The sequence below is a fragment of the Bombyx mori genome, chromosome 10, assembly GCF_030269925.1.
Source record: "Bombyx mori chromosome 10, ASM3026992v2".
NCBI classification, from domain to species: domain Eukaryota; kingdom Metazoa; phylum Arthropoda; class Insecta; order Lepidoptera; family Bombycidae; genus Bombyx; species Bombyx mori.
The window spans coordinates 14,798,012-14,819,645 of NC_085116.1; the positions used below are offsets into that span (position 1 = coordinate 14,798,012).

At 36.7% G+C, this 21,634-nt stretch overlaps 1 protein-coding gene and 3 long non-coding RNA genes across 5 annotated transcripts in view; 3 read left to right on the top strand and 1 right to left on the bottom strand.

Moving 5' to 3' along the window:
* The first annotated feature begins 97 nt into the window (after positions 1-97).
* Positions 98-4,384, top strand: LOC101741699 (uncharacterized). 2 transcript variants are annotated; one of them, XR_009974106.1, is made up of 4 exons: positions 98-236; positions 2,276-2,336; positions 2,422-2,613; positions 3,596-4,384. It is a non-coding gene; the product is annotated as an uncharacterized LOC101741699 (long non-coding RNA). The 2 variants fall into 2 exon arrangements; XR_005245087.2 differs by lacking the exon at positions 2,276-2,336 and having other exon boundaries at positions 109-236; positions 3,596-3,711; positions 3,823-4,123.
* Positions 4,385-5,879: 1,495 nt separating this feature from the next.
* The window catches only part of LOC692847 (tetraspanin E), a gene marked incomplete at its 5' end in the record, with an annotated part of 40,207 nt that continues 24,452 nt past the window's right edge, over positions 5,880-21,634 (top strand). Inside the window, 1 exon segment of the mRNA NM_001046692.1 lies at positions 5,880-6,027. Within this exon segment, the coding sequence (NP_001040157.1) occupies positions 5,968-6,027 (60 nt within the window).
* On the top strand, positions 18,331-20,223 carry LOC134199561 (uncharacterized). Its single transcript, XR_009974105.1, has 2 exons — positions 18,331-18,894; positions 19,416-20,223. It is a non-coding gene; the product is annotated as an uncharacterized LOC134199561 (long non-coding RNA).
* Positions 20,221-21,238, bottom strand: LOC134199560 (uncharacterized). Its single transcript, XR_009974104.1, has 3 exons — positions 21,072-21,238; positions 20,736-20,983; positions 20,221-20,631 (listed from the first exon to the last, which is right to left on the bottom strand). It is a non-coding gene; the product is annotated as an uncharacterized LOC134199560 (long non-coding RNA).

Genomic DNA, 21,634 nt, shown 5'->3' on the forward strand with positions numbered 1-21,634 from the left:
AAGACGTATTGGAAAGTGCTTGTGTAACAGTGCACCTGCGCACTTTCTCCCTTCGTTCTCATTGATCTATTTTTAGCGTACTAGAAATGACACTGACGTCTCATTTTTCATTTCCTTGTTATTTCATTTCGTCGTTTTATTTATTGCTAATGTGTAATTTGCTAAATTCACAATCATATACGTGCCGGACATATGTATGCCTCATTTAATATGCAGTACTGAGCTCCGATGTGAAGGTAGTGTTTAAATGACTAAAAATATATAACCACGGATGGAATTACTGTTTCGAGCGTCATAAGAGAAAATAGTGGACAAGCATAAACCAGCATCCCTAAACTTGCTTAACAAGAACCAAACATATCATAATGGTTTGATTTATCTTCAGTATCTCAGAAATCATAGTTCAAAAACAATGTGTGAATTGTTTAATTCCGTCGGCTATTTTCTTAGATGAGCTACATCCTGTAGTGCATACGTAATGACATCACTATCAAAATGATTCACATGTAGGTTTATAATACCTGAGATTTTGCAAAAATAAGCGTGATTTGTTTTCTTTGGCGACTGGCATTAGGTCGATGAAAGTCGATAGTGAGTACGTCAATATTCTCCGATTTATTTCGCTCTAACACACACGACAATTATGCTCTTTCTCTTTTACACTGTGAATCTATTTATATACCTTGTTTCAGTTACCACGATGAATGATATTATGTCTTGTCGCATTTGTTACAACATACAGAGTGTATTGCCGTAAACTCGGGGCTTTAGTTTTTAATTGTTTAACCATTTTTTTTCCTACCTAAGCTGATAGCCTTAAGAGGCTATGTCAGCGTAACCGGGCGAGTAGGTGAGCTCACGAGGCTCAAACCTGACGATGTTGCTAACACGAACCCTAGCAAGAGCCATGCTTTGCAGAATATACCATCGGATCGGAAACGCGACCCACTGAGAAGATCCGGCGAGAAACTCCGTAGACTGTGTCTGTCGGTTAATTTACTCGCCGAGCCCATCGTCGCAAGCGACTGGTTCGACGAGGAAGGTGACCGATGCTTGAGATACCTAAAAGCACCATTAGTGGATCGGGAGGATCCGAAATGACGTGTTTTGGGCGACGTCGACTGTTTACCATTCCGTCCGCAGGATCGGGAATGTACAATCGGTGGCCCCGATGAGAAGGTTCTCGTGTCGTGCCGCTTTCGTGAAATGGCGCATTGATATCGACTGCATATACTTACTGATGGACTCTAGGTCCAGGTCATTGTTTAACGTAGAGTGGAATGCGAAATAGAAGAAAAAAGAATTTATATCTTTATGTGTTTTCGTATTGTACTTGTTGTTGTTTTACCGAATGGCTCAATTCCACCTAGTATAATTTCTTACTAATCCTTTACATATGTTCTCCATCCAAGCAATAATTCAACGTAAACCGCAATCCTGTTATTGTGGTCGGGCCATGCCGTTTTTGCGACTCAAGAAAGCTTATGTCATGCATCTATACGACACCGTCGAACTTCACTCAGCGCGTTTCTAGTTTTGTTGACTCCGCGTATTATTGGCGCGAACGGCCATTTTGTTTAAATTTACATGAGTTTAATATTTTGATGTCACATTTGAAAGTGTAGGATTACTTTTTTTGGAGACCTCGAAACGTAATATTTGGCATTTCATACAGTATAGAAGGAATACTGTTGTCAATTGCTTTTTTATTTTATCGCGCTTATGCGGTTTCTGGAAACTAACAGCAGCATAACTTCAATTCCGGTGTCCACATTGAGACATAAGATTGAAATCGTTTCTTTTTTGTTGTTCTAATAACAACTATTGTAACATTAAAATGGAAACGCCAATTTTGTACTGCAGAATTAGATTTAACGGAACTCGTGTAGTGAATCGGGCGGTCCATCGTCAGTTTTTTTTTTTTTTTTCCTACCTAAGCTGGTAGCCTGGAGCGGCTATTCCAGTGTAACCGTGGTTAGTAGGTGAGCTCACGGGGCTCAAACCTGGCGACGATGTTAACACGAACCCTAGCAAGAGTCGTGCTTCGCAGAATCTACCACCGGATCGGAAACGCGACCCACTGAGAAGATCCGGCGAGAAACTCAGTGGGCTGTGTCTGAGAGTTAATTTACTCGTCGAGCCCTTCGTCGCAAGCGACGGGTTCGACGAGAACGGTGACCGGTGCTTGAAGTACCTAGAAGCACCGTTAGTGGATCGGGAGGATCCGAGATGACGTGTTTTGGGCGACGTCGACTGCTTTCCATTCTGTCCGCAGGATCGGGAATGCCATCGTCAGAATTAACAGTTTAAAATCGTGTGGAGCTTGATATTAACAAGTGAGGATTTCGGAATATCTGTTTATAGCCAAAATGAGTTCTGAGGATTCGTTTCGAATTATATTTTTTTTTCTTATCGCACCAGATGCCACTAAAGCAGAATTTAATCCTTCAAACTACCGCTTTCATCAGTATCAGTTCAGCTCATGATTGCTGATGTCGAGCTGGTCTCCGTAATTGGATTACGAAGGAGCCTCATTGCCTCATCACCGCTGCTTTCCGAGTCAACAAATCCCTGGATCTTGTCGATGACATCGAGTGAACTAAGGGTTACAAGGTATTGCAGCTTATATTGCCCCCATACATATCCTACATAGAGGTAACCAGTGTTGTCATACTATTTACGAAGATATCCACTAAAACGGCAACTCCTCTGTGTTATACATATGTCAAAGATAGGCTCAGCTTTATCATTTTTATTGCTTAGATGGATGGACGAGCTCACAGCCCACCTGGTGTTAAGTGGTTACTGGAGCCCATAGACATCTACAACGTAAATGCGCCACCTACCTCGAGATATAAGTTCTAAGGTCTCAGTATAGTTACAACGGCTACCCCACCCTTCGGACCGAAACGCATTACTGCTTCACGGCGGAAATAGGCGGGGTGGTGGTACCTACCCGTGCGGACTCACAAGAGGTCCTACCACCAGTGATTACGCAAATTACAATTTTGCGGGTTTGGTTTTTATTACACGATGTTATTCCTTCCTTCCTTATGGAAGTCAATCGTGAACATTTGTTGAGTACGTATTTCATTAGAAAAATTGGTACCCGCCTGCGGGATTCGAACACCGGTGCATCGCTACATACGAATGCACCGGACGTCTTATCCTTTAGGCCACGATGACTTCTGTGTTGGTGATTATCTTCAAGCAATGATGACCATATAATAAAAGGCCTAAGGTGGTCGGGCTGCGATGGTAATAAAAAAGAGCTTTAAACTGCCGCGCTATATTGAAAAGGTGCGATCTCTGAGTTCCTTACTGTAAAAACTGAGACCTTAGAACTCATATCTCAAGGTAGGTGGCGGCATTTACGTTGTATATGTTTATGGGCTTCGGTAACTACTTAACACCAGGTGGGCTATGAGCTCGTCCAACAAAGCAATAAAATTTTTTTAGGACAAACTACAAAAAAATTAAGTTAACTCAATTAATTAACAATTTACTATTAAATTTCATTATCTAAAACGCTGACCATTATCATTCATTGAACATTCAAAACATTCACAATTGAAAAACTTGTTTCATTGGACAGATTACATCCTTGATTAAGCAGTAATGAAGGATCATTTGTGGACGCTACGAAGGACAGGAAACATTAAATAAAAGTATGTGAACCGGTGAGAAAGGAAACGGAAATGACATCTCCATGTAAGGCTTCCAAGGATAGTCGGCTTGTATATTTTAAAGTAGTAATAGTTCGCTGATTGATTTAGTCGAAGACTGTGTGAAATATTAATGATTCAACACGGATGCTTCAAGGACCCTGTCGCTTAATTGGGCGGATTGGGAAACTCAAGAGTTGAGACAGGAAGGGATGGCTTGCTTAAAACTTCTCGAACACCGCTAGAGGAGGCTTATTAGCTGAAATTACTTCCTCAGTGCACCTACCACCGGATCGGAATCGCGACCCACTGAGAAGATCCGGTGAGAAACTCTCCGGGCTGATGCTACTACGGCTTGCGCTAAACTATGATCTTTGTACAATACAAAAAAGTTACTGATGTTGTATATACTTACATTTGTTTTAGCATATAAAATTAGCTGGTTTGGTTACGCTTTATTCATCTCTACTTTAATGTACTCTGCAGAGGTTAATTTTGTTTCCTGCACCACATTTGTACATATTATTTTTGTGACTATGTATATTCTTTTGACTGCTCTATATGGGCAAATTTGTTCACGCCCCACCAGATGTTTAATGGTTATGCTGTTTACTGCTTCGATTTTGGATTAGGATTCTTAATTGCTCCATTTAGTAGGTTTTCTACCAAATGTACTCCACAAGACAGATACTGTACAAAATTATACTCTACCAGACTGCTGCGGGCTATTTCACTCCACTAACTTTATAACTATATAACTAGTCCTTGTTTTTCAATTTATACTGACTTATTTCAATTGATATTGAGTCTAATGTAGAATTATATTAAGGACTGTTTCATAGAGTCGTGTGCCTAGTATCGCCTTAAACAGACTTGGTGGGGCCCAGGAATTGCGTAAATCCACTAGTGACGTAACACCTTAAGATGGCAAGACAAGGTATCGATATTAATGCCGACAAGACTGTGTTACGTATGGTTGCGGAGGCACACCCTACCAACAGTATTGTTTCATTTATTTCCTACATTGTGGATAACATTCTTGTTCTTCGAGAGCAGGTGTCACTTGGAAAACTTGATCCTTGTCATTCTAGTATCATTTTAATATTCTTATTAACAGTAACTTACATCTAGCGCTTTATTTTATGTTAATTCCGTTAAAGTTTAGTATTCATTCCTCGCATACGATATTATTACGGCATGTAGAAAAGAATTCATTCGACAGGATAGTACGTTTGGTACGAGATCTTTCTGAGTAATTCTGAGACGAATTAGACAGAGACAGGAGATCAATCTTAAATAGAGGTTGTTGGTGCGCAAGCGAGATAAAATCAGGTGAATGAGGGGTCATGTAGAGGGTGTCCATGAAATTAAAACATCTGGTACATATAATAGTATATTTTTAAATGCTTTAATTCACTGATTTAACTTGGAAACGTGTTTTATTTTCTCTCAAGCAGCTTCTGAGTTGATTTTGAAAACAGAAAATTATTCAAGTAAATTACAACTTGCATCTGATTTAAAATATAACCCGGAAAAATTGATGAGACGTCGGATTTAGTCTTGTTATTTAAATACACTATGGTGTTTTCGGGGGGAATGTTGCAAATTTTGAAATAGCTAGAAAGATTATTTGCTATCGATGTTTAATTCATGAAGATGGCTACGCACCACCTCAACCCCGATATAAATAACCGACGCCAACGAGTTAAATAAGTTACAACATTAATTTCATTGCGTTAATCGTGTGGTGTACCCAACATAGTTACCATAGCTACCTAGATTGTAGTCTTATTTCAAGTTCATTCTTAATCTTAAAACCAAACCGCATGACTGTTTTGTAACAGAAATGGACAAAATAAATCTTTACTTTCACTCTACGATCAGTAATGAATGCCGCAGATAGTAAATAGGTACCTTAAAATCTATTATAGGCAACTACGTGAGTTTATATAAATTTTTAACAACGGTTATTGAAGTCATGGACGTCTTTAAAATTTCCCTTTAGTAATTATTAATCAGTAAATTCCAATAGAACAGGATAGTTGTGTTACCGTAGTTATGATTCATGGAACTTCAGAGCCGTAGCACACAGGCAGGCCGGGATGTTTGTGTGTACTTGACTGTGTAGCGTATATTCTATAGGCGGGGGTACGCGTCGCCATCGCGATCTCGCTCTCAGAGTCAGTTGGTTTCATTTAGTCGTATTTACTCCGTGAACCGAGAAGGCCGTGCCGACGTAACCTGAACGAACCGCGAGTGAAGTGTTTATTGTGAAACAGAAATAAAAAATAGTGCTCTCAACATGGGATGTGGAACGAGTTTTGTGAAATATGTGCTATTCTTCTTCAACCTGGTCGTCGCGGTGAGTCGGGGGAAGGGTCATTATAAGTAAAACCGGTCTTGGTTCCGCTGGACGGGGCTAGCCGTTGAGCCAAACGACACGGTTCGCGCCCTACGCGCCGTTGCTCTGTTGCCTTGGGCTAAAAAAAGTTTTGAATACAGGTTTGATCGGAGCCACACGTGACGACGATGAGAGAGAGATTGTTCAATTCAATTTGAAATTTAAAAGTATAGTTATTTTACATTTTAATGTTTGGTAATAATGATGTCATGTAGGTACATAAACTGGAAATACCATCATTTGCATTTCAAGTTTATCCGGAAACTAACTTTCTCTGCGCATAAATAGATTTAAAACTGGTTAGTAAAATAAACACAATAATAGCATCATGACACTGTAGAGAGCGGTAGAGACACGAGAGACGCATTTGAAACAAAGAAAACATTTTTAAGATATTTCAAAAAACTATAAACTTTTACTCCAATCCAAGCTAATACTCTGACAGTATGGAGGGGCTTTGTCAGGGTAGATTTACGGCGGTTTTCGTGGCCCCTGAAGTCAAGTAGGTAATATACAGATTACGTTAAGATCTGTAAAATTTCATATGATTCGTCGAATAACCATTAAGGACCATAAACAACCACGTTGCATTACGTCATTGAACTGGATTCCATCTTTCTCACACTAACTAAACTTTTTTTATTTTATTACGCTAGTTTTTATAACTGCCTATTTTGGTTTGAATTCTGTTTGTTTTAATTATTTTGAATTACGCTGGTTATCATGATTACAACACCGCTTGTATTGCGTTACTAATTGAATTAACTATAAAATCATTGAATAAATTAACATAGCTCTGAGCCAGCGGTAACACGCTTCGTAAACACGGATCGCTGCGTTGAACAGGGTCGAGTTCTGGCATTTTTAAGTAGGAAAAAAATCTTTCTGTATCGAATAATAGAAACATATTTTTTTATTGAAACGGCTAGCTTGCTTGAAGTTATTAACGACGCTCGAAGACATCAACAACGTGAATACGTTATATCTCGAGGCAGTATAAGCTATATTTTGTGAACCTCCGCTTCCAAATTGTACGACTACGGTGCAGTACAAATAAGCGATAAGGCGCGTATGGAAAGACACGCGGTCGTGATGCTGCTAGCAATCCTGAAGATGATAATGAAATTTGCATTATTCAGCGCTACCTACCTCTATTCCTTTGGGGTTACGTTGATAGTAGTGATAACTGCGAGTGTGACCTTATTCTTTTCACAAAATAAGTTATGGTTCATCTTTGACTAAATTTCCGGAGGTTTGATAGCAGGGTTAATTCACGTTCAGTGGTTCACGACGGTAACCACTCACCATCAGGTGGTTATGTATGCTCGTCTGCCTACAAGGGCAATAAAAAAAAAGTTACGTCAACAAGAGCTCAATTCGAGTTGAATCAACAAACAAAGGCGCTATTGTCGAGTAATTAATTGTCTGAATGATATTCAACTTGTGATTCACGGGAGCTAATTAACGACAAACGACTTCTGAATTTTCATAAATAATAAATACTGATGACATCACCATAGTTAATACCAACTAAGCATTTGCTGATTGGTAATCTTTCGCAGTGTGCTCTAATAAATCGTTGGTAAGGTTACGAAATTATGAGTAATGTATTCAAACTTTTTAAATTAGGTTTAGTTTTTTTACATTATGGTCTGGGCTAGTTGAGAGCTATGGGTTCAAGCGATAAGTGACACATGAATGTCACTCGTGAGGGTGGGTGACTCGAAAATCATTGCCTCGTTGAGCTATTTACAAAGATATATCATAGTCTTTTTTTTCCTACCGAATAATGGGCTATACCAGCTTCGCCGGTAACCGTACTCGTCGAACTCGACAAAGAGGTCGACGTGCAACCTAACTCATGCATCAGCCCGCTGAGTTTCTCACCGGATCTTCTCACCGGGTCGCGATTCCAATCCGGTAGTAGATTCATTCGCGCAATTCCCGTTGAGTTGTTAGGTCTCCTTCGGAAATGCCCCTCCTGGCTGAGCTTTGCTCGCTCACCTGTCCTGGTGAAACTGGAAAGGCCTCCGGGCCACCAGTAATCTTTCAATCATAAAAAATCCAGCTATGCACGGATGAGTAGATGAGCTCACGGGCTCAACCTCAGAGAGTATGCTAACACTAGCCCTGCAAGAGCATTGCTTCGCAGAATCTACCACCTTATCGGAATTGCGACCCACTAAGAAGAACCGGCGAGAAACTCAGTGGGCTGTATCTATTGGTTAAGCATATTCTCACAGTGAACAATAGTATCAACTTTGATAATTCATTAAAAAGGAATTTGTTTACCTATCGTTAGAAGCTCGCTATTGTTCTTTGCTGGGGAATGGCTGTTCCTCTACATACCAGAGAACCCAATATCCGGGTATACAGTGGTCAGCTTGCGAGTTATTTGGACCGAAAAGAACTTTTCCAGTGTGATTATGCACATTATAAAAAGAAGCCTTCAGAATTGAGCGGGTGTAAAGTGACATAATGTATTTTTTTAAAGGTAGAATCTAGTCGAAAGTATCTTATACTACTTACGTATGCCTGTTTTAAATTGTCACGACGTACTGAATCATTAAATTTATACTTTATTGTACTACTTCTGTATTACTTATCTTACTTAATTTTTGTTATTGGAAGCGGTTAGTCTCGGGGAATAACTTGGTTTAATATAAAAGATTAGGGTCTGTGAAATCTATGTTTTTGATGGAGTCTAGTCGCCATGGTCATCAGAGTTGCGTTTTCGAATTGAATGTTGATTGATAATATAACCGTCGGAAGCGGAAGTTGCATTGCTGACGTTCCTGTCTCGATGGTGGTACCAATGACAGTTGACAAATTTTGACGTTTGAATGAAAACTATTTTAGAGAAATAATATAATTTCCATTTCATTCCTACTAAAGTCTGGTTATGCCCCCAATAACGCATTGGATTATTACTTCGAATTTCATTTACATTCAATGGGTACGTAAGATTGGTAACATTAGTCAATGACACTGTCAAGAACACGCTGTCTATCAAAGGAAGTGCCACCCACGCTTCTGTTTGATCAAGTAAATACATTTTTAATTACAATTAATGATAATACTGAAATGCCCTTGTGGTGTGTGATATTTATAAGTGTAATAACAATTAGGTATAAATTCTGGTATAAAATATTTGGGATAATCAGGCAGTTATCAGGCACGTTCCTCACAAGATAATGCAACTATATAATTGAAGTAAACAAGACGATGTGGGTAGTGCTAGAAAACACAAATTCTGGATCAACAATAATTAGAATGGACAATAGTGTGTATAGTCTATGAATAGTGGCTTGCCAAGATGATGAATAATGCAACAATTTGAGCTGGTAATAAAACATTTTCAGAGAATATCGTTTTGGCGAAGTAAATGTCTTGAAAATAGAGAGGAGAAAGGAACAATTTTTTTGTCCTATCTATGCTGATAGCCTTGAGAGGTATTTCAGTTTTACCCTAGCGTGTAGGTGAGCTCTCGGGGCTCAAACCGAAAGTTTTGCTAACACTGGCCTTAGCAAGAGCAGTGCTTCGCAGAATCTATCACCGGATCGCAACCCACTGAGAGGATCCGGCGAGAAACTTTGTGGACTGTGTCTATGGGAAGGATGTGTAATCGAAAAAAGGTCCTAAAGGAGATACGCAGACGACAAGCTGTAGACAACCTTCATGTCTGTATGTTTCTACGTTAATCTGTTATGGTGGAGGAAATGGTGCCTAGCTAAGGAATAACTATTATGATTAAAATTAATCCCGATATCGATGTTATATGGTATGTATACGGAAACGGGAGGATTTTTTTCTGCCAACTTTTCTTGTACCACTTATTTTTGACGTCTGTGAGCAAAGTCAGGATGATTTATATTAACCAAACGAAGTATGATGAAATTCTCTTACGAAACCTCGTAAGCAGGTCATATTAGAAAATGTGGCGGGAAGTTCATTATGAATTCAAAGAAACGAATTACACGAATACGTATGTATCGTTCGAAATTCAAATATGAAAATTATAAATTATTAAATTAAATTTTGCAATCAACAATAAATGAAAACGTTCAATTACATTACGTTTGTGAGAAATGCAATAACAAATCTTGTTTTTGTCACGAACGTCAAATGAAGGTTACGTGATTCATGAATATGGTAAAATGTAAACTCGTATAGTATTTTATTGACGGATACGTTCGAGTAACAGTCCATCTTATGTTAGCTCTACCATAGATATCACTAACAAATGATTCTTCGCGTTTGGTTTTTATTAAATGGAAAAATCATTCATAATGAAAGTCGGTCGCAAGCGTAGCTGGAATATCCCATAAGGTTAACAACGAATAGGTAGGTGGAAAAAATGAGGAAAAATATGCCTCATAGGGTTTGATGAAACTCTGCAAAGTGAAATCCTCCATTAAAACGGTGTTTTACTAACGCTTCATATCTCTATAACTATGCCTTTTACAGCGGAATCATTTTAGCGAAAAACCGATTTTTGTATTGTGACGTCACAAGACGGTGTGGTATATAATTTATGCTCACGAGTTCTTCAATCAATTACATATTAGTGTTGGATCTAAATACGTCACGTGAACGGCAAACGTTTCAATAATTTATGTAATTATGTATTTTTTTAAATTTTAAAGTAATATGTTAGTAAATTTACTTATATAAAAGGTCTGGTGTAGTCGTAACAAGAAATGCGACTGCTTATAATCTCAAAAGCAGGTACAATTAATAAAAAAAAAATACTTAACACATTTACGAAGGACTATCACGATTAAGGAATTTAATAGTACTAAAAACAAAAACCAAATTTTTCATTACCACCGAAAACCGTCTATGCAAAATATAAAATGAACCTAAAATATATATTTTGTCATCTCTCCTATTTCCGTGATTGTGTATGTCGTGATCACAGTAATTGTACAATATCCTAAATTCCTAAAGATATCCTAAATTCTGAGTTTGTATTTAACAAACAGGTGGCTCGTTAATTCGCACTACCGGGTTAGTAACAGTAAACCGTCGTGTTGTTTTTACTTGTAAAACTCTCAAACGCCAGTTTTTATTGCACGAAAATGACAAACACTTTCTGAGGGGCGAGCACGAATTACTATCGAAAAAGTATTCGTATCGCTATCGAGAACAAAAAGTATATATTTTTTAAGGGATTTTATGACCTGGTAACTAAGACCTTTAGGTCAAGTCTTATTTTCCCACATTTGTGCACTTTTACAGATATTAAACAGTTAATAAACCACCGTTATTACACATTTAAACCTGAAGAAACACTAAATAGACAAAATAAAACAAATCACACAACCTCACTCCTCACGTTCCCGCCAAAAAATAAAAAATAAAAGTTTAAAATTTAAACAGCGCCTCTACCGTCCCTAAAAAGAAGTAATTTCAGCAGCACGAATGAATTTACTTACTTTCGTTTCACAATCGAATCCATAGATAATACACAAAAACTATATAGCTATATTTAAGGTGCTTTTCAGGATATTATATGTCAAAATAACCCTTTTACTCATATCTGTTCATAAAATATTTATAACTACTGATCCCATGCACCCCACGCTTTTTTTACAATAAAAACATTTTTTCTTACAGTTTTTAATTAAAATTTATTTTCTATAATTTAGTTGGATTTTCTATAAAAGCGTATTTTTTATTAGTTTTTTTTTTAAACTATTATTTACATATTTTTCATTTGTTAGTTGGATTTCAATTCTTTCAATATTTTTTTTAAATATTAAATTGTCATCTGTCCTTAACAAGTATGCCAAATTTCGAGTTAATCCGACGTTTTGAAGGGGGTCATAATCACGTTCAAAGATTCCGCTACATACATACTAACATACATACGTCTGCAGCTAATAAAAGCGTATTAAAAAAATGCACAAAGCTTAATAGACTTTTGCTGTTCACTTTAACTGATATATTTATGGTTTGGAAATCGACTATTGTACTTGAATTCTGCATTGATGGATTACATTTACGTTGGCAATCGAGCAAACAACACTAAACACAACGATAACTTGTTTGACATTGACGTTACAAGCGGTCAACTGCGAGTTATTTAAAGGATTTACGGCTTAAACGGTATTACGTAAATGTTGGTACAGTATTTATTTACGGGCTACTTGAGAAACGTAGACACAATTAGAATAACTGTTTTACGAATTAAGTTCGTGACCAGCTTATCAAATTTTATGATCACGTATTTGACTGAATTACGGAAAACGTTGCGAATTATTCAACGCTATTTTCCTATTTATTGTAGTTAATAATTTCATGGCTGTTTGTTATATTCAAATTCTATATATGTATATAAAAATGAATTTCTGTTCGTTAGTCTCGCTAAAACTCGAGAACGGCTGGACCGATTTGGCTAATTTTGGTCTTAAATTATTTGTGGAAGTGCAGAGAAGGTTTAAAAGGTAGATGAAAATGGAATTAAATAAAAATAACAATTTTGTTTTTCCTTTGATGTGTCCCCCGTCGGACGGATTCCTTCTGTTTGTTTTAAGTTTATTTTCTACAAAAAATTAGGTCTTTTATTTATCGATTGAAGCACTACGAAGTCTGCCGGGTCAGCTAGTACGTAATAAAATTTCGATATGAAACGATTTCTTCTGGTCACGTGACGTATCTGTTACGTAACCAATGTGTTTTATATACACTTGAATACGGAGTTTGCAAGTATGCTCTGTGTGCTCAGTGAGAGATTTTTAACGTTCTCGATAGCGTAAAAGTTAACTCAATTTTGCATGCAGTTGGAACAGCGCCCCTAGTGGCAAACGCAGGCAACAAGCACACTATTCACTTTGTGACCACACAAGAAACAAATTTAAAAGTTTTTTTTCCGCTGTGAATCTTTGTACAGTAGAAGGAAAATCGGACATCGGAGACTTATAATATACCGGATATTTTTAACACAGTGAACCCTGTTTCCCTCAAGAACGTTTTACCATGTTTTTGTATACTAAAAGAATTCAGCTAAGAATTCTCGAACAAAGAGGCCCGTTGTGTACAATTAGGTTGTGACTTAATGATAAACGAAATGTATGCGAGTAATGAACGACACCGACCTTCGTCTTACTTGTTCAATTTTTTAAATTTTAACTGTACATTTTGTTTGTTCTTAATTATTGTATTAAAAGAAGTACTGGTGGTAGGACTTCTTGTGAGTCCGCGCGGGTAGGTACCACCGCCCTGCCATTTCTGCCGTGAAGCAGTAATGCTTTTCGGTTTGAAGGGTGGGCAGCCGTTGTAACTATACGGAGATCTTCGAACTTATATCTCAAGGTGGGTGGCGCATTTACGTTGTAGATGTCCATGGGCTCCAGTAACCACTTAACACCAGGTGGGCTGTGAGCTCGTCCACCCATCTAAGCAATAAAAAAAAAGAAGTATTTCAAGGATCACAATATATTCAAATTTAAGTTAGTTTTTTGATTAACATTTTGTCTTTCCTTGTAAGATCTAATCTCAAGCGTCACGTATAGCATTAGTAATGTAAATAAATTACTGTCAACAACAGGCAGTGGCTGTGAACGTGGCATTGTCAATGTCCATGAGCAATGTTGATCGTCAAGATAGCAGTAAGTTCTCGATGCTATTAAATAAAATCTGCCAATACGATTTGTGTATTTAGGTCACTGAATGTTACCAAGTTGTACTTTTAATTTTTACTTATTAATTATTTATTAGATGAGTTCTAGTCAATATCACAAGGTCATGAATTTATTGTTATTAAGTAATGGAGTCCGTAGACATCACACCGCGAATGCTGTTCTTGGTGACCTTGTGACACGTGCTTGACGTCTGAATTTTTTCTACCTACGTATGTGCACGCTAATCTGAATCTCTGAACCATGTCGAATTTGACACCTGGGACTATAATTCAGTGTTTGTTTCATTTTTGTATGAATAGTCAATTGTTAGACAATTGCCGAGTCCTCCTCCATGCATCGTATTCCTCAGTGCTGAGGGTCGTAACCTTTACGGAGCACTTTTGTTAGGACTATGTTCCTCCATTCACTCCTGTCCTCCGCGCAGTGGATAGCGACATTGATGCTGGATTCCAAAGTCGTCTTAATCTGATCGGACCAGCGCACGGGACTACGCCCTCTAGGCCTCTTTCCGCCCACTTTGCCGGTGATGAAAAATCTTTCGAGATTGTCACCCTTTTTTGCCGAGTATAAATGACAAAGTTAGCATTGCCATCTACCTTGAGGAATGCGTGCCGGGTATAGAGAACCGGTTAATTCTTATTGTTCCCAACTACGAAACTGATCAACGCGACTTCCTTACGTGTGATGCCACTTGGGATCATATTATAAGTGAATAGCTACCCAAACGTTATAACAACCTACATTGCACAACGATTAGCCACATATGACATCAGCTTTTGCGATTAGTGTTTAGCTTGACGTTAAAAATATTAAATAAATCGATTTTTTTATTTCGAATAAAAATTATTAAACAATCTATTGTATATCATCCGGCTTTGCAATGAGCTCCCCACTACGGTGTTTCCCGAGCGCTATGACATGGAAATAATACAATGACAATTAAAAAAAATGCGTGATTCAACCAATAAAGTAGTTTTAATTATATTGTACTTGAAACATCCTGACTTCGATAAGGTTATATTTTTATTGGATAAACTACCGCTTATTTGTTAAATTTCGACAAACCCACCCAAGCCTACATACATGTGTTATGGAAATTGTAGCTCCATTCATATATTATCATTTGACTAAATATTTAGTGGTTGGCAATTTAAATTCATTGTTAAATGTTATAAGTCTTATTTTATATCACATCAATACTTTTTTTTCTACCTAATCGATGGTAGTCTAAGGGGCTATTCCTGCTTCTTGCCGACGGCTAGGTGAGCTCATGGGATCAACCTGAAAGAATTTGCTAATACCCGCCCTAGCAAGAATGGTGCTTCGCTGAAGCTACAACCAGGTCGGAATCGTGACCCGCTGAGACAAAACGTCGAGAAACCCAGTGGGCCGTGTCTATGGGTTAGTTCGCTGGTCGAACTCGATGGGGACCGGTGCTTGAAGAGCTTAAAAGCACCGAGAGCCGATCCAGAGGATCCGGCAAGATTTATTTTGGTCCACTGCGGCTTCGCTTTGCCCCGTCTATAATCTTACGTGGTGTACATACGTCATACAGCACAATAACTCGATACCTTACACTGGTACAAAATAGTATAGTAGTCTGTATAATATAGATAAACTAGTGATATTTTGTGAATTTTTTTTGGCTTAGAACAGCAACTACCCAACTCTTCGAGTGGTAAGGGAAGACTAAGGCAAACTTACAGGGTACTGCAACCGTCAACCAGAATTTTCTGGTCAAAAAGCGTCACATACGCACCGGGCACCACCACCACTATTCTGTATACAAGGTGGATGGTCGCATTCAGGTTGTGATGACGTCTATGAACCGTATGAATGTGACCATCATTGATTGAATAAAAAACATAGATTTCATGACGGCATTATGACAGAAACCTTTCTCGAAGTGTGTAACAAGTTTCATCACAAAGAGTCAATAGACTTACGAACGCGCAGAAGACAAATTTACTCACATACGTACCCGGACAAACATTTATTTATATAGATTATTGCCTGGCTGTGATTTCGCACAGCTATTCTTGAACCTCGATACGACGAAGCAACAGAGGTGATAAAAGAACTATTTTTTGATGTCTCATAGGCTTTTGTATCGATGTTTTGTTTCCATTGTTTCAAGAACTTACTGGTGGTAGGACCTCTTGTGAGTCCGCGCAGATAGGTACCACGCCCTGCCTATTTCCGCCGTGAAGTAGTAATGCGTTTCGGTTTGAAGGGTGGGGCAGCCGTTGTAACTATACTTGAGACCTTAGAACTTATATCTTTTTTTTTTTTTATTGTCCTTGTAAGCAGACGAGCATACGGCCCACCTGATGGTGAGTGGTTACCGTCGCCCATGGACTTCAGCAATGCCAGGGGCAAAGCCAAGCCGCTACCTATCTCAAGGTGGGTGGCGCATTTACGCTGTAGATGTCTATGGGCTCCAGTAACCACTTAACACCCGGTGGGCTGTGAGCTCGTCCACCCATCTAAGGAATAAAAAAAATAAAAAAAACTCGTTTACAGAGACTGAGTTCACTCGAGCGTTCGTCTGTGGTGTTTGCAATGGAATATTATTGTGTGCTCTGTGAGGCTAACGACACGCACGAAAGATTAAATTTAGAATATGCTATGAGATTTTCAACAAAGAGGCCCAGCTATGCGACCGTTTTGCTAATCTTGTAATAATGACTTTTTAATATTCGAGAGCTTATTAAGGTTGAGATAAGATTCGAATTATGAAGACAAATAAAACAATGCTATAGCAATAACAATGCTACACAAAAACAATGTTAAATAGTATGTTATAAGTAATAAAAAAAAGTGTTTTCTTTCTAAATGTTTTACTTCATAAACCTTAGAGACATGTTCGTAAATACCCTTGTACTATATCAAGGACTCCTTCTAAACTTAGAATATAACTTAAACCATCCCACTTTAAAATATTAAAATTATTACATAAGAACATAATAATAAAATAGTCCCGTGTGAATGAAAGCTTTTAAAGTTATCACTGTTAGTGCGCGTATAAATGTGTAGTGTAGAAACGAAAGCTCGCGTGACAGGGCGAGTCGACGCAACAGGTTTAAGTACTTGATGAATAATTAATTAAACCGATCGATTCCTCGAAATTAACTTCGTATTAAATGAAAAACCCGTAGCTACGTTAAAAGTGGGGATAAATTCACATGCGCGCGGGGTGTATTGTGAACTGGCGGACCCACTGAGTTTCTCATCGGTCTTCTCACTAGATCGAAGCATTGCTCTTGCTAGAGCTAGTGTTAGGAAATTCTCTCAAGTTGAGCCCGTGAGCTCACCTACCCGCCCGAGCGTAGCTGGAATAGCTATAGTATAAGGTACGCGTCCATTGGTCCGCGCGGGATGCACCTCAAGCACCGGAATTTATTTTGCTTATTTTATATTGCTTATTTTTGATATGTCTCAATCGACTTGGAATAACAGTGACTCTACCCTAGAATCTCTAAGAACGGCGGAATTAATTCGCGACCCGCCATTTTGTTTGGATCGGGAAAGAATTTCATTAATTTTAATAAAAATATTTGTTATTAAATGTATGATTCTTACGATTCAAACACATTTCCAAAAGCTACTAAAAGTATTTTTAGTTTACTAGTCCCGAATTCTCAATCTTAGTCTAAATCTTGGAAGATTTATCATGCAGTACGTCAAGCCTTATCATGGGCGAAAATATTAAGTTGACATATCCACTTCGCTTAAAACAAAAATCAACCTAAAGCTTCGTTAATAAAAACCGTATTTCTATGAAGTTGAATAACCTTAATACATTGCAATTGTGAATTATGACTTCATTACCTTGTAACGATGTAAACATTGCTTGCTGTGTTTAGATAATTTTACAGGAACATTTTATAAAATTTGTAATTGAATTTTAATACAATTTCTCAAACAGTTGGGTCATGGGAACAATATTTAGTTTTTTCTAGTGATGTAATAATGTTTTAGCGTAATATACAATGCTTACACAAGTCAATATTAGTGTCCGTTTAATCCAAAGAGATTAGAATCATTTGAATTCACATTCAATGGAATCGATTTTGCTGTCAAATACAATTTTGCCGCTAACCCACCGCTCTCTCATAAGGTTTCGAAAAAAAAAAAACGATTCACACAGGTCGTAGTTTTTTTTAATAGATTTCTTTTATTCACCCATGGGTGCCGCCTCAGTATCGTATCAAATTAGATATTTGTAAGTCGTAGAAAAAATTTCACATATCGTGAGAAAGACCCTTGTATAATGGAACCCTCATCTTTAAAACCCCGGAAGAAGTACTATGGAAATCAGGTCAAGGGGAATTTCGGTATGAAACCGAATGAGTCAAGGCAGCGAATTTTTAGTACTTTATCCTTATGACGCCATCTTGAGTCATGTAAAACTTACGTTTAACAACGCATTAATAACGATAATATTTTTTATTATCGAGGAAAATAACTTAAAACAAAAAAAACATTCTTAACACTAAGTTATAGGTCTTTTCATCGACCTATTAATGAAAAGGATTTTTCGGATAATTAGTAAATCATATATCATAGTTGCAGGATTGTAAATGGTTCTTAGAAATATTACGTAGTCGATGTGATTTTACGGCCGTTTTCAATAACCTATCTATCCCTAGTTTCGGTTACTAAAGATAGACAAATCTATATTTTTGTCCTTACTTACGTTCCAATAACCTATCGACGGGCAGCAGTTCCTATCGGATTTATCTATCCATCGTCGGGAGGACGGATAGCCTGCTAAAGATAGAACGCTCATACAAATCGTGCTTACTTCCGTTTCAATATGAGTTTTAAGTAACTCTCCGGTAGGCGGCGCTATCTCTAGTATGGGCATTCGCTTATCTGTCAAAATCGGCCGGTTACATGTTTATCTTTCGAAAGTAAATCGCTATAATTTAATAATTGTTTCTCTTCGTATTGGCATATTGTAGCAGTGATGATAGTGATATGGAATTATTTCAAATGATAATGGATTGTGATGCAGATAGTGATAGTGAGGCCGATATCATGGTTAGGAAAATAAAGATCGTCTGAATTACATGGCGAAGATCAATAATTACGAATTTGACTATAGATTTCTGAGCAAAGGTGTTGTGAATGAATTGATTAATTTAATGAGACCATATTTGAGTGTAACGTCAAAAAGGTAAGATAAATTTTAACCATAAAAGTACTCGTTATTACAACTTATATTTGTTTATAGCAATAGCAAAATTATACCTAATTTTTGTTGTGTTACAAAATCACACTCAACAGGAATTCTATAATACTGCTGGATTCCCATGGTGCCCTAAATGACATTCATATACTAATACAATACCCTGGTAGGCTATTTGAGTCGTCTATTAACAAAGGTGGCAATCTGTGCATTTGGACAAAAGTTTTTATTGATATGTCAATACAGATTGAATTGAATATAATCGTCTCCTTCAAAGAATACGGTTCAAAACCTGCATTAAATAAAGGTTAATAGTTAACCTGTTATTTATCTAAGATGTCGTTCCGAAGAGTTTTGTGACTGCCAATGGAATACAAAGTCAATAATTCGTTTTTCTGATTTACCAATCATTGTCCAAAAGTCAGATTGCCGGCTTTGATAATAGTCGACTCATTTACCTTCATTCTTATTACACACTGATACCTCTACATTTTATATTTGTGTTACAGATTCAAATATAGGAGAGGAATTTAGAAATAGAAAAAGAGTATTTTGAATGTGTAATTTGTGTGCAATGCATCATTGATGTTTCAAAATGTTGTTGCTTGATGGCCTGGGTCTACTCATGATACAACTATAATTAACCATTCCGATTGAAAAGGGTTTCTTATTTATATTACCTTATTTATTTTATTATTATTATATATTATTATTATATTTTTATTTATTTATATTATATATTTAGGTGTTTATATGAATTTAATATGACACTATTATAATAAATTATCTACATATCAAAAGAACATTGATAACAAGGTGGACTTGGAAATTGCTATTTGCTTGCCGATAGAGGCTATCCCCACAACCCTATCTTTTAACGTGATTAATTAACCCACATACTCAATCGGAACGATTTAAAATGAATCACATATTAAAACAAGAAATACTATAGAGAGGTAATCTTTTTTTTTAGTTAAGAGCTTGTTATACTGTATTGTAAAATAATTTAAGCGAATAATGTATAATTTTCAGATGCATTGGTGTTTGTAAAAGAAGACTCCCTGTATATCATTGAAAAGTAGATTAAAACTAGAAAATATGCAAGCTGTTATTATAGCTGCCATGCTGCATAATATCGTCAGAAGTATGAATTTAGAAGAATTAGAATCAGAAATTTCAGTCGCAGATACATTAAGTACAGGAAAATAATAATATAATTTTTCGTAACAATTTTTCAAAACTTACATCTGAAATACAACTATGTACTTATAAATAATTGCTTCCAAAGATAATTTATAAAATAAACTCCAAAGATAATTTGACAATTTTTTATTTTCCAAAATGATAATTACATGGTAGTTAGTACATGCAAGATATTTAATTTAGAATTTGTACATATACCTAAAAAAATATCTAACATAAAATTATTATTGCCTACTTAATTTATGAAATTTAATATTCCTTTTAAGTAATTTTGAATTTTTTAAATTATCTAAATCTAACTTAACTTTTGCTACAACAATCTCCTTTTCTTTATTTTCCAAGTCAAGTCTCTTTTTTGCTATTAGATATTCTGCTAATGCATTGTCCCTATGCTAGCCTTGCATTTCTTTTCTTCCATCTTGTTTCCGCTTGGCTGTAAAAGTGTTAAAAATATTATATGTGACCTACAACAATGTGCATGCTTTATCCAAAATTTCATCTGCAATCCTTACCACCTCCAGCCTGTAACAAAGAGCATAATTATTTCAAATACTACGGCAACCTGAAGAAAAAATCATGTTTATCAATGTGTTATTAGAGACAAACAATCAACTAATTATACTAACCTTACTAAGGTTGTTTCTTATGTTGCCGTAGCGTTCTTTAAGTTTTCCCATTTTAGTCGAAGCTGCGATGGAGTTCGTGGGAAACGACGAATCGACGAATTAAAATCATTTACAAGGGTTTGCCAAGCCTGCTCCTTCAATTTATTGTTTGTGGCATTTGTTGCCTTATTATTGAAATGTTTTTTCGCCGCCACAAGTTCTGCTAGAATCATCGTCTCATCTTTTGTCATGGGTGCTGCCTTTCTTGACTGAAAAAGATATATTTTCTAAACTTGAACTCAAAGTTTTCAAAGTAAAATTATTATTATCAATGTAAGTATCTATGAACATACTTACAGAATTCATTTTATTTCACTGTAGCTCTTTAATTATAAACACACTTAGAATTATAAACGAAAGTTTTAAAGCGTTTTGGAGGTAAGTCATCATCTAATATAGTAGGTAAACAATAGAAAAACAAACAAAAGAAACTGATCACTGCTTATTGGCAAACGGACTGTCAAAACGTTTCGTTTCATAATTTTGACTAGGATAAAAATAGCAATACGTCCAATTTAAAAAAATCTACATATGTTTTTATTACTTTTTGTTATAAACAAATGTGTTTATGATAGTCTACAATATGCTGGTTAAATTATAGTTATAATTTAGAATAAAATAAAATAAGTCTTGATCCTGTTGTTGTTTCGTATTTGTAGTAGAACGAAACGTATCAAGAGGCTCGGATAAATCGGAGGGAAGAAGCTATCTACTGTTGGTTAAAGAGAGATAGCACTTATCCGTGATTGTGAAACGCAAACTAAGGATAGATACGCTCTTGCTGATATTCGGAGATAGCTATCTATCCGAAAACTCAGATACGTTATTGAAAACGGCCGTTAGTCACGAGAGTTTGGTAG